At 39.4% G+C, this 16,796-nt stretch overlaps 3 protein-coding genes across 6 annotated transcripts; 1 reads left to right on the forward strand and 2 right to left on the reverse strand.

The window, feature by feature from the left end:
• The first annotated feature begins 583 nt into the window (after positions 1 to 583).
• On the forward strand, positions 584 to 4,082 carry LOC113031788 (visinin-like). Its single transcript, XM_026184204.1, has 4 exons — positions 584 to 664; positions 759 to 1,300; positions 3,167 to 3,278; positions 3,667 to 4,082. The coding sequence occupies exons 2-4, from the start codon at positions 920 to 922 to the stop codon at positions 3,753 to 3,755; spliced, it is 582 nt and encodes a 193-aa protein (XP_026039989.1). The 5' UTR covers positions 584 to 664; positions 759 to 919; the 3' UTR covers positions 3,756 to 4,082.
• Positions 4,083 to 4,160: 78 nt separating this feature from the next.
• LOC113031785 (germ cell-specific gene 1-like protein) lies at positions 4,161 to 12,024 on the reverse strand. Of its 4 annotated transcripts, none has more exons than XM_026184202.1 (7): positions 11,754 to 12,024; positions 9,612 to 10,306; positions 6,352 to 6,534; positions 6,173 to 6,220; positions 5,912 to 6,064; positions 5,660 to 5,771; positions 4,161 to 5,559 (listed from the first exon to the last, which is right to left on the reverse strand). In XM_026184202.1, exons 2-7 carry the CDS (start codon positions 9,805 to 9,807, stop codon positions 5,187 to 5,189), a joined length of 1,065 nt encoding a protein of 354 aa, XP_026039987.1. In that variant the 5' UTR covers positions 9,808 to 10,306; positions 11,754 to 12,024; the 3' UTR covers positions 4,161 to 5,186. The 4 variants fall into 4 exon arrangements, with proteins under 4 accessions (XP_026039987.1, XP_026039986.1, XP_026039984.1 ...); XM_026184201.1 differs by having other exon boundaries at positions 9,612 to 10,950; XM_026184199.1 differs by having other exon boundaries at positions 11,516 to 12,024.
• Positions 12,025 to 12,111: 87 nt separating this feature from the next.
• Positions 12,112 to 16,761, reverse strand: atg12 (ATG12 autophagy related 12 homolog (S. cerevisiae)). Its single transcript, XM_026184205.1, has 4 exons — positions 16,593 to 16,761; positions 14,348 to 14,484; positions 14,179 to 14,241; positions 12,112 to 12,319 (listed from the first exon to the last, which is right to left on the reverse strand). Exons 1-4 carry the CDS (start codon positions 16,684 to 16,686, stop codon positions 12,260 to 12,262), a joined length of 354 nt encoding a protein of 117 aa, XP_026039990.1. The 5' UTR covers positions 16,687 to 16,761; the 3' UTR covers positions 12,112 to 12,259.
• Between the last annotated feature and the right edge of the window lie 35 nt (positions 16,762 to 16,796).

A 16,796-nucleotide genomic window follows, 5' to 3' on the forward strand; every position in this document is an offset into this window, starting at 1 on the left:
TCAAAGGAAAGCAGTACTGTAGGACAGGAAGGAGGACATGCACAGACGGGGTCGGCAGTGACAGGGATATTAAGGGCGCAGGTGGGATTGGACGTAGACGTGGGTTGCTGGGGGAGTTAAAATTGCCTGGACAGATGGTGGAGTGGCTTTCAGTGCTCAATCAAACCTATTGAAGGTCATAACTAAAACAGCAGACAGAATTTTCTGAAACCCACCTGAAGCTTTGTTCACAGTTTGCTAGAAAGCACCTACTCACTTTTTGGTGAGTTTACCGAAGTAACGTTTGGCTCCCAAAATGAACTGTAACTTACAGTTGGATGCACTAAAGTTCTGTTTATCGGTTCATATTCAGCAATTTAGTACTAGTAAATTAGTGAGTACAAGACTAACAGGGACAAATTGATTGCCAGAGTTCATAAGTAATTTAGCAGGGGTATAAACATACACTAGAGCTTTCCGGACTTTTCAAACAGACAATAGATAAAATTAGGATCTGGGGTTGCAATTTGGTCAAATGCTCATCCACCTTAAATCCCGCATTAACAGACTTAACCTAGTCAACTCGTGTAGGATGTGCTTTCCCCGCCCGCCTATATCTTTCACTGTCTTACTGTCGAGAGAGACACTCGGTTCCTCAGCCATCATCTGCTCACACAACACACTGGTAAGGTTTCTGCACATTTTGCACATTTTAACAAGCAAGTTGTTATTAATTTAAAGTTATGTGAATTATATCACAATTCAAAATTATATTTCAGATTTCTGCTTGGTTTTTGACATCGAGAGAAGACATCAAGCCAGTAAGCAATAATAGTTTGGAAAAAGAAGAGTCATTTGACACCAGAGAAGAAAGCCTATCAAGTGGCATATCCCAGCCAAGCAGTTTAACACATTGCAAAGATATTAAAAAGAAACTACAATGGGAAATGCAACCAGTAGCGCGATATCAAAGGAGATCCTGGAGGACCTGAAGCTCACCACAAAATTTACTGAGCAAGAAATCTCCCAGTGGTACGAGAACTTTCAGAAGCAGTGTCCATCAGGACGCATCTCACCAGGGGAGTTTGAGGAAATCTATGCGCGCTTCTTCCCTGACAGTGATCCTAAGAGCTACGCAAGGCATGTGTTTCGCTCCTTTGACACCAACGATGACGGCACCTTAGACTTCAAGGAGTACATCATTGCACTACATATGACCTCCACTGGGAGGACAACCCGAAAACTGGAGTGGGCCTTCTCCCTGTTTGATGTAGACAAGAACGGATACATCACCAAGGCAGAAGTGAAAGAAATATGCCAGGTGAGCGTGGTTCAGTTTATAAAAGCGACATTGATGAATGGATGAGTGGCTTTAATGGTTCTAGTGTGACAGCAAGCAGTTAATGTTAACTCATATCCCGTCAGAAAGAGATTCATTTTAAACATTGATCTTTTTTTCTTATTCTGGTTTTTATTAATCCCCAAGCCCCCAAAAACCTAAAGTGTTATTTTTCTTTCACTATAACAACTTTGTAAATCAGAAGTTCAAACTATTCTCTCAGCCGTGGTTTCAGTGAGGAGGGAACGGAGATGTCCGATTAAATTTATTGGATTAACTGACATAAGGCAACATAACGCAAAACCTTACATTAATGCCTGTTATTGAATCTAATGTTTTTGCTTTTTTTCTATGTTTAACTGGTTTAACTCTGTAACATTAGGTCAACTAGCATTATTAATGGATTATTTTGTTAGGTTATCTCCTTATTTTGTCCACGTTCTGCAAAATCCATTAAAGCTGTGTTGCTGTTAACTAAGAATTTACTATTCTTCTCATGGTATGTAGGTCTCAGTCTTAATTGGCAGCCCTATTAGCCAGTCTATTTGAGCCTAAAACTCCTGATAATCTTGGCGATTACAGGTTTAGCCTGCAGACAATATAGGGAGCCCTACTCCTGAGCAGAGCTACTCTTAAGTTCCACTCCTAAACAAGAGTATACTCATCATCTCGATTCTAATCCATGGCTGTTTTACTTGTGAGACTGCCACTGTGGACTGAAGACTGTACTATAATAAATGTTATGAAACTTATGGAGGTTTTACACTTTTCTATATTCTCTCTTCAGACAAATGATATGGAATTGTAAGCGGTTTAGACAGATGAGCCAAGAATCCAGCTGGCATTGTAATGGGATTGAATTCCTGGCCAACTGGCTTGAGTCCATAAGCACCATGTTTACAGCACACTGCATAAAATAGCTGCATTTTAAAGCCCCGATAGCAGTTCAAAAACTTACTATAAGATGAGATTCTTTCCGGTCTGTAAAACACTGAGGTAGAGGTCGACAAATACAAATTTACTGTGTGGTAAAAGGATACACCGCCTCCATTTTCCAGAAAGTATTCTTATGTAATGTATAAATAATATGTTAAATTAGAAAACATAAGTGAAAAAGGTGGAAATGCCTCAAAACCAGCCCGCAAGTACACTGTTCTGACATGTTAGACAAATCCTTAAAGACTGCAAGTGTGATTTATTTTAAGGAAACCAGCTGCTTAATTTTATTTTTATGACTTCACAACCTTGATGTCTGTCAGCGTAGATCACAGTCTGAAGTCTAAACTGTACTGACCATAACATCAGAGCAGGGGCGAGATTGAGGGATAGTCCAGGGAAAAGAGATGACATCTTGGTGTTTGGCCTGTGGCCTGAGTCTTGGCACTAATCCATGTTAATCTAGGTGTCTTAAATGTGGGAGATGAGTGCTCCCTCTCTAAGTGGGACACAAACTTAAAGGCCTGAACCTAAAGTGCACACTCAGGAGGTTTACACTCAGTTAGTCATTCAGTCCACTGTCTGAGAGATGACAGGAGAGTTGCCCTATGAAATGCTGTAGCTTGTTTGAATATTTATGTATTTGTAATAAAAGGATTTTGCAATTTGTATAAATAGTCTATGTTTAAAAACTATAAAAAAAAATACTGGCCTCCATATTTTCACTACAATACCAGTAACTCCAAATATGCACAAGACATTAATAAATTAACTGAAGAAGGCTGTTAGCATCCTCAGTTTTACTAGTGCTTACATATTCTTTGGTCAGTATCCATCTGCTTTATGTACTGTGCTGGTGATGAGAAAAATCATGCAGCATTACTTTCCATCTTATACCCAACCCCCTCTCAGGCCTTGTTTAAGCTGATCCCCAAAGAGGACCTCAGCAAACTACCAGATGATGAGAACACACCCGAGAAGAGAGCCACCAAGCTGTGGGGCTGCTTTGAAAAGAAAGACAATGGTAGGACGTGTAGTGGTAGTGCTTCTGCTCAGAGGGAGATAATATCAATGGAAGCCTCTGCTACCTTTCTTTAGCTGATGTTCCAGCATCCTGTGGGGGAGATTACATTTTACAATCAGCTGTTTGGCTTAACAGTAATACAAGTATTAATCCACCTGGGGGCAAGTCTCCACTTACAGGATCACTTGTGTCACGCAAGCTTTATTACAAATCATTGGCCCAAAAACATCTTAAGTTATACATCACATGCTACTGTGTACCAAGCACACGAGATAAGAACATGTTGTTTAGATAACAATAATCCATCCTCGTGTTATCTCACTTTCCTGGCTTTTTTTGTACTTATACGTTTCTCGTCTTAACTCCTTATTTTTTCCTCCCTTCACAGATCGACTGGCTGAAGGAGAGTTCATTACAGGAGTGATCGAAAATGAGAACGCAATGCGTCTGATCCATTACGAACCAATAAAACATTAAATCCCTTCTCATTCCTACGTTTCTCCTCTTGGACCCCTTTTCAGTTTTTATTAAACTATTTTTCTTTTTTTAAAAACCCACTTTTCCCTCTTCTTTCTCTCTCCGTATCAGATGTTTTCTCCGTCCTCTTCCTTCAATTCTCGGCCCCTCTGTAAATAAGCATTCCTACAGTTTCTGTACATTTGTGTGTTACACATACTTATACACATTAAGTATCATACTTAATTATTAGCTTGTTATGCTTTTCTTGTTTTTTAGAAATTTGAAATGTCCTCCAGTATTGTAATTTACTCACTTGTACAAAAAAATTAAAGATTTTATCATTCATCTGGGCTTTGGAAATCTATTTATCTTATCTCTCCTGGAAAACAATTAAATCTCCTTTGACCTAGAAACATACTGCATATTAAAATGCTGGTAGTTGATAAAATTTTCACTTTAGGTTTTACTTTTTCAGTTGTATTAATCCCTGACAGTAAATCCAGGATTACCTCAAATGTATAACCTACAAAAATTAAAGGTAAATTTAACTACTTGTTTTTGACTTTTGTAAAAAAACAAAACAAAAAAACCTCAGTACTTATACAATTTTATCTCAAACATAGTATATGACAGGAGCTAAATGCAGTTTTTTAGAGCGTTGTTTTCCTGAAACTGGTGTCTCGGTGTTGCAGATATTAGTGTGTGCAGGCAATTCTTTCCAACTTTCATCCTGACCCCCCCACATGCTGCTCCCCTCTTGCTTCACTCTCCTCCCTCTATTCCTCCTCCCTTCCATCCAACTCGGGATTACTGGTTTACACATAATCTTCTGTTCAACATCAGAGAGCAGACTTTTCAAAATCTCTGTAATCTTTCCATCTCTATGGGTTTGTCTGTGCATCTCCAGAGAGGCTGTGCTTGTGGTAGCTTCTGCTATACATGAATTGCATTAAAAAATTTTGTCTCTCAAAAGTTTCTGACCAAAGAAGTTTAAAAAAGGAAACATATTTATGAGCAGCATGTTTCTCTATAGAACGTGCTGTTCTTTCAGGAATAAACGCATCGTCCTCTGAAACGAACTGATCGCTAAGATGATGCTTTTCAAGTTAATATATAAACAATAGAATAGAGGAAGCATTTCTTTCCATTTGCAAACAAAGTCATACATTTCTTTCCTACTATGAGGCACTGAGAAATACCCAGAAAAATGCAGGCTTGCATGTGAACGAGATACATACACAGATACATACGTTGTAGGCTTAGCGTTTTGATATGTGTGGATTTCTTTGGACCTTGAGCCCAATCAGTACATCCCATGTTCACAGAGAGTCAAAGTGGACGACAAGAAAGAAAGGATGTGTCTGCTTACATTGACCTTCTCCACCTTAGTTAAAGTGTCTTTCCTTTTCAGATTTTCAGCCCTTTCAGTTGATACGTGTTACTGATTCGCTAACAAGGTGAATCAACTCGGTCCATGGCTTCCCCCATCTCATCCATCTCTCTCTCACAGTCCTCACACCCCTCAGGGCCACAGCCTCCTACTAAAACCAAAGTTGGTACATCCCCATTTCCCACTCCGACTACGCTGCCATTTGGAGCCCATGCCACATCAATCATCCCATCTGGACATTGCAATAGGCCACTGACAGAGTAGAGCCCTCCCCCTGGGACCACCTCGTCATAGGATGGAGCGTGAGTGGTGGCTCTGGCTTCCTCTAAACGTAGTCTCTGTCTGCGGCGAAGCTCGATGATGGTCTTTGTGTATGAGTTGAGCGTGACGACAGCAGCTCCCATGCAGCAGCTGAAGGACACCCAGGCGAGACTAGGAGCAGGGAATTTAACATAGTTAGGAGATGAGAAATATCAAGCTTGTAGTGAAACATTAAGTCCCGACAAAAGCTTAAATCATATCTGGCACCTACGCAAATGACCAGCCGTAGTCCCAGGATTGAGGCCTCCAGTCCTTGGGGCCCACAATTACTGTCATCTGAAACACTGTGGTGAACATCATATGTGCCACCATCCCAAGAAGACCTACACAGGAGGTGAAACAGACAAACTTAATCCAACATAAACCGGAAAGATCAGAGGAACATGCAATAAAATAGATATATCTGAATATGCACACGCGGGTTACAAAATAATGTAAAAGTGAGCATTAGACTGAGTCTGACCTGATAACACAGTGCAGATAGCTGCATAGGCATTGATTTTTAGTGAGTGCATCTCTTTATGGGAACACAAGACTTCCAGCCACATGAGTAAGAACCCCATTCCCAGCAGACCGATGTATGTAAACTCAGAAACAACTGACAGCCAGAGCACACCTGCAACATGTCAACAACAGTGTGAGCACACTGTCACAAGCTAACTTTTAATCAAATGGCAACATGGCAATATTAAGGCAGGAGACTGTTAAGCAGTTCACATCTCACCTTGAGTTTCTCCTGGAGTTAAGTCTATAAAGCTGCGACACTTCTCCCCTGCCAACAAAACGTCATGATTTAAGGATAAAGTTTTGTAGTTGAAAGTGAAAAACATCAGCTTTGATTAACAATCCAAGTTGAAACCAAACGGCAACCAAAAAAATGAACTGCCCAGGTGTGCCTCTTACCATCACTGTGTTTTTCACAGCTTTCCCAGAAGCCCGTGTGGAAGTATCTAAAAGCAAACTTGTCTTCGCCCGTCTCCCATATGTAGTGGACAGCGTTGGCCAGCTGCCTTTGTCTGATCTTAGCCAGCTCCTCTCTCCTGGCTGGAGATAGCGTGCGGTTGTATGGGTTCTGAGTGGGACTCTCTGAGAGGGTGACAGTGGAAAAAAGCAAATTTAAGGTTCGGTTCTGCACCTGCTCATTCTTAATGTGGTCAGAGTATAATCCAGCCTTCACTAGGGGTACGTTCTGTCTCCATGTAGTTTCTCACCATATGATGCAAACATTTAACAAATTCAGGAAATGTTGTTGGTGAGGCGTGAGTATTAACAGCGGATCCACTGACTGTCAAACACACAATGCAAGAAAAGGCAGTGAGAACATATAAATGACGAGGGAGTTAGACAGCAGAATAGCGGGTATCAAATTGAGGGGTAAGCATGTAAAAGTATGTGTCGTTAAAAAGAGAATGGTTAGGGGTAAACACAAAAGTCCTGCAAGTCTGCTAATTATACCAGTGCCTCAAAATCAGCAAGCCTCTGTGTACATGCAGTCTTGTCAGTGTTCACTATGATGTGCCAAACACGTCCTGAGGTTTAGAAGCATAAGGGAGAGTTAAATGGACGCACTGTACATAGTAAAAATGAAATATTTCTGTGTGAGTTCACAAAGCACGTGTAGTGTCAAAGATGATTGTTATATGCAATAAGAGCTGTCAACAACGAAACCTTTAGAAATAACCTCACACCCCACAGATTAATACTAAGCCATAACTGAGTACACTGTGGAACAAAGGTATTGGGGGGAAAGGAGATTAAAAGCAAGGACAATTGCTTTCTAACAGTTCAGTGTCAGAAAGCCTCATCCACTTTATTGTGTAAGCCGATCCAGCACCGCAAACAATCTCAGTGTGCCTGAGGAGCAGATTTGAATTCTCTAGATACTGTTTAACTTAGGATAGAAGCATAGCCTCAAAAAGCACCTAGGCATGAAGGTTCAATCTTAAACTTTAAAAACGTGGTTTCACATAACAGTGTTACCTAAGACTCCACCTGTTGAGCTTTTTTCCTTTCAGCAGAGCTTTCTTTTCAGCAAACTTCCCCCAGATGGAGTTTACTTCAGATGAAGCAGATGGAGTTTGCTTCAAGCAGAGCTGCCTCCATCTGCTTTACATGAAGCGTTCCTGAACACTGAGAACCAGAGAGAAGCTCCAGAAAAAATTAAAATTATTTTGACAAATCTGTCTAATCAAATCAAATCTTATCTATTGTCTATAAATGATAGAAATCCCTAATTAAATCCTATTTTATTGTATTGCGTTGGCGATTATACAACCTACTGCAATAAAACGCAATGAAAGACAGCATGTTTGCTTTTGAAGGTGTATCATAAGGCTGTGGCTATGATTGGCTGTACCTTTCTACTTACAGTTAAGACTTTCAAATCATCCCAGGCTCTTCAAGTGGCTAAATGCCAAGATAATATCACAACTGTTTACACAAGAATGAATCCAAGAATTTTTGCTGTTACAAGCAAATTGTGACATGTCTGTGAACGTGATGCAGCAGACTCTGGATTAGTCACCAGTGTATTTTCCCAACTTCTGTGCAGCACAGAAGTCGACTCCGATTTGATTGTTTGCTTTTTCTTTTAGTCCAAGTCAAAACCTGATGTTCTTAAATACTCCTGAACACTACTATGAAGCATAAGCATTTCCACATGGTTCCACATTTCATGGAATGTCTAAAGGTCAAAGGACGATGCACTTTGACACTGAATTTCTGCTGACGCCCTAAAGATTTAGTGATGCTATTTCAAAACTATACTATAAAATATGATGACTCACAGATCATAAAAGCATAAGTCTTAATAAACAGGTACATGATAAAAGGTTAAAGGTTACCAAAAAGCAATGCGATGAAAAAAATATTTGTCCCGTACTGATTTCTTTTTTCTTTTCTTTTTTTTTTTGCATTTTGGTCACACTTACATGTTTCATCGAACAAATAATAACATTAGACTAAGATAACCTGAGCAAATAAAAATGGATACAGTTTTTAATTGATGATTTAATTTATTAAAGGGAAAAAGTTATCCAAACCTACCTGCCCTTATGTGGAAAAAGTAATTGTGCCCTAAATCAAATAACTAGTTGTGTAACCCTTGGCAACGAAAACTGCAATCATCATTTGCCACGATTGAATTTTGAACTTTGACTAGGCCACTTCAAAACTTTTATTTTGTTTTGGGGTTTTTGGAGCCATTACTGATATGTTTTATTGTCCTGCTGCATAAGCAAAAATTCAAACTGATGGCCGGACATTCTCCTTTAGGACTTTCTAATAAAGAGCAGAATTTATTGTCCCATCAGTTACACCAAACCGTCCAGGTCCTGAAGCAGCAAAGCAATCCCAGACCATCACACTACCACCACCACGTCTGACTGTTGGTGTGATGTTCTATTTATGAAATGCTGTGTTAGTTTTACTCCACATGTAACAGGATTCAAACCTTCAAAAAAGTCCCAGCATTGTCTCATTAGTTCACATCATATTATCCCTAAGGTCTCGGGGCTCATCTAAAGTTTTTCTTTGCCGAATGAGAGATGAGCCCTTGTGTTTTTTTGGTCAGCAGGAGGTTTTCTCCGTGGAACTTGGAACTAACACTGACCTTAACTGAGAGACGTGAGGCCTGCAGTTCTTTAGATGTCGTTCTAGGTTCTTTTGTGACCTCTACAATGAGTCGCTGATGTGCTCTTGGAGTAATTTTAGTAAGCTGGCCACTCCTGGGAAGCTTCACCACTGTTCCAAGTGTTCTCCATTTGTGGATAATGATCTCACTGTAGTTCACTGGCACTCCAAAGCCTTAGAAATTGCTTTGTAACCCTTTCTAGACTGATAGATGTCAATGTGTTGGCTTTTGAGATCTTTTAGCCTTCTTCACTTTATTGACAGGAGCTATTTAAATGATCTCTTGATTCAGGTTTTGATAGCTTTTAACAAGTGAAATTAGCATCTGAAAACGGCATTGTGTTTACTCTGGTTATCTTTGTATAATATATAAAAGTTTGTCTGATCTGAGATATTTAAGTTTAACAAATATCCAAACAACTAAGAAATCGGGAAGGGAGTAAACTCCTTTTGACGATGACACTGTAAGTGTATGTACAATACATTAACAGTAAATAAATACAGAACTCCTTTGGATATGTTGAGTTTCCTACCTGTGGTGTAAGGCTCACTGTTGTTTTGACCACAGTTCTTCATTTTGACAGGCGACAGGCAGAGGGGCTTGACCACCTTGTGAGTGCCCTCACACCAGTAGGAGGTGCAGAGAGCCAGGATAGAGAGGGCCAGAGCCAAAGAGGTCAAGGTGAGGGAGAGCAGGGAGCGAGAGCGACGGGACATGCGTTCCAGCATGGCCACGCGGGAGAAGATGGAGGTACGGGTGGGGTCAGATATAGAGAGAGGAAGGTCAAAGTAAGACAAACAGGGGACAGAACGGGACAAGGCACACGCGAATAGCAGGACAGAAGGTATGAAAACAGCCACAGATGGAGCTGAGAGGGTGGGACAGATGCTTTGTGGGGGTTTTAAGAGGTTATGGGCGGCCAGGTTTAAAAAGAAAACAAATAAAAACGTGATGTAACAGTAAAGAAAGAAGATAAGAAAACAGATGGGGAACGATATTGTAAAGTCAGTGGGATTAATAGAAAGGAAGATAAAGAAAGAGAGAGAGCAGGGAGCACGACAAGATGCTCTGATTTTGATACACGTGGGAAAGAGGGACAGAAGGAACAAAAAAATGAACAAGAGGAGATTTAGGTGGATGATTTGGGCACAGTGGGAGAGAACCGAGGGATTCCAGGATATTACTCTTTGTTGCCCTGACTTCTTCAGTATGAGGAGCGATTGATTCCTGCGGGAACAGATACAGACATGCGTCCTCTGAAATCAACACTCGAAGCCCTTTTTTCCTGTATTAGATCAATTCAACTGTATCAAAAAAGCATCTACAAATACTAGAATTTATTAATAAAACTTGTATGTCTAAAGAGGACATCAAAATAGATTCCTGAACTTATTATTTTGCAAAAAAAGTTAAATGAAATTGAGAGCAAGTGAGCATAAAAAAGAAAACAGAGGGTAAAAGGAAATTGCCCATATAATGAAATCTAGCTTTACACTGTCAATCACTGCCTGAAGTCACATAAGTCCTCCAGCTGTTTAAAGGGGGGTTGTGAAAGGCTGAGTAATGTGTACTTTCCTGTGACCCCGGCTAACATCTCTGTGCTTCCTGATTAACGCACTCAAGCCCGAGCCTGCCGCTCATTATAAACTGTGGGCCTTAAGTGGAAGGCACGATGCAGGGGAGCAAAACACTAGATTACTTTTTTGATGAAATTATAGATAAGCCAGAGATCTAAATGAAATTTTACACGTAATCCCTGGAAATCTGCTTTAATCTGTTTTTGTTAGGTGTGTTTTAGTGTGAAGTACACTTTGACCATGTCTGCTGCCAATCTTTCTCTCATGCAATGTCCCCCTGTCAGCTCACAGCCCCTGAAACATAACACAGATTAAATCAGGTGAATGTAGCACATCACTCATCCCTTAGCATGGTTTCTGTCATCTGTACTGCTGGAAATAAAACTCCATCAGTATGATAATACGCTTAATGACCATTGGAGTGTTACTGAGGCAGTTAAAGCCAATGCTCAGCAGAGATAAGGCTTTCCTAAATACTTGCATTGCGTTTATTCTCAGATGTACATTATGTCCTTTCAGAACTGCACATCTTTTAAGCACTGTTTGTTTAGATTACCGCTCAGTGCGTCACACCATCACAGAGATGCCAGTTTAATTCATTCAGCACTGAAACAATTACCCCACAAAGCACCTTGATAATCTGTGTGAAAGTCCAGCTTGCTCAATTTTTGCAGACGTCCATCCAAAATAGCTCGTTCAGTTTTCGTTCACAAATGACAGATTTAATTGAACACTCAGTGTAATAACGACGTTTTTTTGCTATGTGTAAATATTAAAGAAATTATGTTTTTGCGATTGCTGATGAAGAATCCACAAATGACTTCAGAACAAATTATTTTTAAATAAGTAAAATACCTACCAGACTTTGTTCTCGCCCTCTGTAGTCTTTCATGTCCATCATAAAACATATTTCACTGCCTTGCAGTGAACTTACATTGTGGTTTTTCTCTGCCTTCTTCATAAGCCCTTAATCAAAAAGCTCGTTCATAACTTTAGTTCAGCTGCTCCATCTTGAATACCCTCTCTGTTGCTACTCTCTTCATCTTTTCTCTGTGCATCAGCTTTCCTCCTCCAGTGTGAGCATCAGTGGCCCTTACCTCTCCGGCTGCAAGCCCCGTGTAATCCTCCTCCGATGGAGATGCGAACCAATGGAGTGACTGCATGTCTGTCTCCAAGCCACTCTACTCCCTTTACTGTCTTTCTTGGTAATTTATGACACAAACCCACCCTGAATCATGTAATCCCTCTAAGTCCATCTGTTACTATAGTGCCCCCTCTCTTCCCGTGTCTGTCCCTTTTCAGCGGTGGCCTTCACTAACCCTCCCTAAACTTTAAGCAGCAGTTTAAGTTCCACTGCATTACAGCTCTATTTTATTATTTTTATTAACATTATAGTACCTTATGTACATTTCCCCAGATTAGCAACAGAACAAAAAACAAGAACAGTGTCAAGACTTTTATGATATACACAATAATTTATTTACAGTGTATTTACAAAAAAACCTGTAAGACAGCAAACAGCAAAGGGGAAAGACAACACTATGTTGTCGTGTTTTGAAGTTAAGGATGGGGATAGGAGGGAAAATGTAGTTGTAGAAAGCAGCTAACCCCAGGCTTGAGATTTACAATAATGTAGAATCAGCTTGCCATCACTTCCAAAACACTGAAAGACAAAAAGACGGGAATACAAACGTTGAAGTTAAACTGTCAAACACAGGAGTGAGCTGTCAACAAAGTCTAAAATCAGTGTTAACTGCTGTTGTGACATCAGAAAGGACCTTTTAACTAGATATTGATCTAGCAGTGAGAGCAGAGAGGTGATCAGCCAACCACTGATCTAGACTTTGACGTTTTTACTGTTACTTGTTAAGACATTTACCAGTGCTCAAGGATTTAAGATTATGTCACAGAAGGCTTGTCTCTTATTGCACCCTCTGCTGGTAGAAGCTCTGCATGACCTGTCCAGTCACACAGGCTGAACCTGCAGAAACAGTTAGGTCTAGAAGTTTCATACGTTTTTGGACATTGACCGTTTTCTCCCCTCTGTTAATTTTGCATCTATACTCCACCACAGTGGATTTTAAATCAAGAAAACAAGATGTGATTGAAGTGCAGATGTCCAGCATTAGTTTAAGGGGTTCAACAGAAGTTTTCATTAACTGCCTAGGAACCACAATGATTTTTATACAAAGACTTCCAGAGTAATCACCAGGTGAAGCAGGTTCCCTTGTTATTTAACAACAAATTAAGTAGATAAAAGATCTGGAGTTATTTCCAAGTGTTGAACATGCATTTGGCAGCTTTAACTGGAACTCTCGATAAGATGTCCAAACAGTAGTTTCATGCAAGTAAAGGAACCTTCATTAGGCTGGAAAAACAAAGTAATGCCATCAGAGAGACAGCAAAAAATTTTAGGAGTGGTTAAGTTAACAATCTGGCTCATTCTTAAAAAGGGAGGAATCTGGTCAGGCAACACCAAATGGCCTGAAAAAACACAGACAACAACTCAAGTGGATAAAGCAGTAGCATTGTTCAGGTCCACAAGCAAGAGACCGTTTCATGAATAGAAATATAGAGGCTTTACAATAACATGTAAACCCCTCAAGAACAAGAAGGTCTGATTAGATTCATTTGTATCAGAACAATGGGAAGAGAAAAGTATGGAGAAGGAAAGAACAGCTCACAAAGCATATGACATTATCTGGTGGAGGAAATGCCAGTGGAAGCTGGGCACTGGTGTTTACTGATGATGTCACTGCTGGTAGAAGGAGCAGGACAAATTGTGAAGTGTGCAGGGTTACACTCTCTGCTCAGAGTCAGCTAAATGCTTCAAAACTGTGCAGACAGCACTTCACAGTCCAAATGGATAATGACCCAAAACGTACTGCAAAAGCGACTCAAGAGTTTCTCACGGCCAAGAAATTAGATATACTTCAATAGCCATGTCAGTGGCCTCATGTCAACCTGATAGAGCAGATTTTCAGTTATTGGTTGTGGAGAGAACCACAATGAAGCAGCAACTGGCTGCAGTAAAGGTCAAAACGCTTAAGAGAGGAAACGCAGCATTTAGTGAGGTCTCTGGGTTCTAGAGCTCAGGCAGTCTCTGACTACAAAGGATTTTCTTTCAATTACTAAAAACAATACTTATATTTAAAATGATGTTCATTTGTCCAATTAATTTTGCGCCTCTGACAATGGATTCTGTATTAAAAAAAACAACAAAAACAAAAAGAAAAAAACTCTTGAGTTAAAGCTGAAAGTCTGCACTTTAGTCACATTTTGATGGTTTGAGTTAAAAATTAATTGAGCTGATGTACAGAGGCAAAAAGAAGTGTCCAAAGAAGTTTGGACCCAGTTAAATACTTGCCTAACACTAGTGCTACTGATGTAATATTTCAGTGAAGACCAACTCGGTCTGTAACTCCAGACTGTGCGCTATTAAATTAATAAAACAACAGGGAACATAATGTTGTTGATAAACTGTATGTCTGTGTGTGCTGCCCCATTTAAAACTACACTCACATCAAAGAGGACCCCTACTTCTTGATCCGGTGAGGGGGCAAAAGACTGGTTAACATAGATGAACTGAGAAAAGAAAAAAAAGATTTAGTTTTCATAATTGGTTTTTAAATCATGTCCATTATAAGACTTCAAAAATTAACAAGCTGGTAGAAAAAAATGTCATGCTTACTAGTTGTTCATTGGCATCAAGCTTGAGGAAGCGAGATATGAATTGTGAAAGAGACTGTACTGTTCTCCCCCTGTCCACTGCCCACTTCTTTGTTTTCATTATAGGAGTGTCTCCCACTGCCTTCAACAGCACATCGACTATAAAAATGAAGAAAACAAAACTGAAAGTTATTCAACATTGTTGCAACGCCGACTGGCACAGGCAAATCTCAACTTGAATTTACAGTGGAATTTCTGGGAAGGTGCAGTCACTGATGCATAGACACTACATTATACCATGGTGGAAAAACAAAAACACTGTAAAGGCAAACCCTCATCCCAAGTAAACATCTACCTATGCAACTAAGCCAGTGCTGCACAGAGTTCAAAAATGTTACTGTAATATTTTCCCCCAATAGTGTTTTGGTGAAATATCAAACACTCCCCTGTGGAAATTTTAATTTCATATTGCTCTAGGTGTTGTTATTTTTTGTGATGTGTTTAATGTGGAATGTGCATAATAACCGCCTTTAACTTCTTGTCTTCGTGTGCTTTCACATCAGCTTTTCTGAAGGGCAGAACCCCCCCCCCAAAAAAAAAAACCCAAACAGTGCCTAAGCTTAAACATAACCTCTAATAGTAATATAAACAACATTCAACACCCAGATCTAATTCAATTACTAAAATCTAGTTATAAGTTACTATGACCTCATTCATTTGTTTCATTAAATTTTAGGCAGGGTATTGCAAAATTGAAATTAGATGTCTGGCTACATACAGACTAAGCTGTCTCTTTACCTCATTTTAATTTAAATTTCTGTTGTGGTATTTGTGCAAATTAGTCCTGCAAAACTACGCAGGTTAAGTGAGTTATTATCTTTACTTTTCTTATTTTCTTTACTCTTGAATGTTTCCAGTGCAGTAGGTCTCAAAAATGAAAAATATGCATATATTTAACGTTATTTCCGTAGTTATAATTGATATAACATCTGCAAACTCCTAATTTTGTTCATTAGACTGTCTACTCATATTTCTGGTAAATCCAGCAGGAAGGTTGAAGGAAAGTAGCATTTTCTTCCCTTTTGTGACTAAGAAGTTCATGTTAAAAAGTATTATAGTCATTTTATTTTGCATTAGCTATATATCATTCAAAAATAGTTGCTGTTTGTCTCTTATTACCTATTATTATTACTTTCATTAGTATGTTCTTAGTATGGAACTTTGAACTGCTTGAATTGTTTTTTGTAGAACAAGGAAATATTCAGATCTTTTTAGATCAGTCCCAAACTACAGATATTGACTGACTTTTATGGCAAGAGAGGCCAGTGAAAACATCTGGCTTATCTTTTATAGTTTTTCGATGTTCAAACATCGCCTAAGTGAGTATCCTGGGAGTGGATTGATGGACAATTTATTAAAACAAATATATCTTTAAAAGTATTTGATTTATGAAGCTAATATTTTAACAGCAGTGGTTTGTATATATATGAAAACTTTGGAGCTTAACATTTTTAGGCAAATGGAGACAGTTGAGCAGCAAATGTAAAAAAAAATTATGAATTGAGATGGAATGTTCTATTTTTAGTGGTATGTTCAAAGTAATCGCACATCGGGAGCCAACAGAAAAAGTTATGTTTTTAGAGGTCATATTATAAAGTGATATCAATCTTTCAAAGCCTTTTAATTTCCCCTTTGTGTAGATCAGAAGATCAGTAGTAGCTGTTGTTATTCCTTTTGCAGTCCAGGATTCGACTCTATAAACTATTTTATTAGGTTTAAACTCACAGTCGTAGGCACACCATGGAAGTTTTATATATTCTAGTTTATGTTCTCTTCTTAACATATCCCAGATTTTCAGCTCCATGGATTTTGTGACATTTTAAGAGATTTGAGCCAAGTGTAGCTCCTTAAGATCCTTGTTGCATTTGCACGCAGAATATGTTGCTATTGAGACGACTGGTTAGTATATTTGATCAAATATGGCAAAACAGAGACTTTCTGTGAACTATGTAACATATAAGAATACAAAATACATGTAATGTTTATTAGCATTAGCTTCAGCTGTTCCCCAAACCGGCAGTACCACTTGCTAGAAAACGACGCGCTTATTGGCTGAAGAGAGAACATGCTTCCACCCTAGTGGCCGACTTTCACTGTCAATCATATTGTACGTCACACATCCGGATGTGTTTTCTTTAGCATTAGCAACAGTCATCAGAAACACAATTGTTTTCCCGTAACTGAGAAGTTATTTTCCGCTCTCTTACTTTTCTTCTTCTCGTCATTTGTCGTCGAGTCGTCTGACGGCGGCTGTGTTTCTTCTTTCTGCGTCTCTGTTGGGGACTCTGCAGTGTCAGACATCTTTGGTTCACCACTCCGGGTTACTTTATGGTTTCCAACCACCTCAACATTTGCTCAGCAGCGGCGGCTATTGGCGCAAAAGAAGCGTCAATCTCTACAGCTCGCAATAC

Source organism: Astatotilapia calliptera, chromosome 11 (genome assembly GCF_900246225.1).
Source record: "Astatotilapia calliptera chromosome 11, fAstCal1.2, whole genome shotgun sequence".
NCBI lineage: Eukaryota > Metazoa > Chordata > Actinopteri > Cichliformes > Cichlidae > Astatotilapia > Astatotilapia calliptera.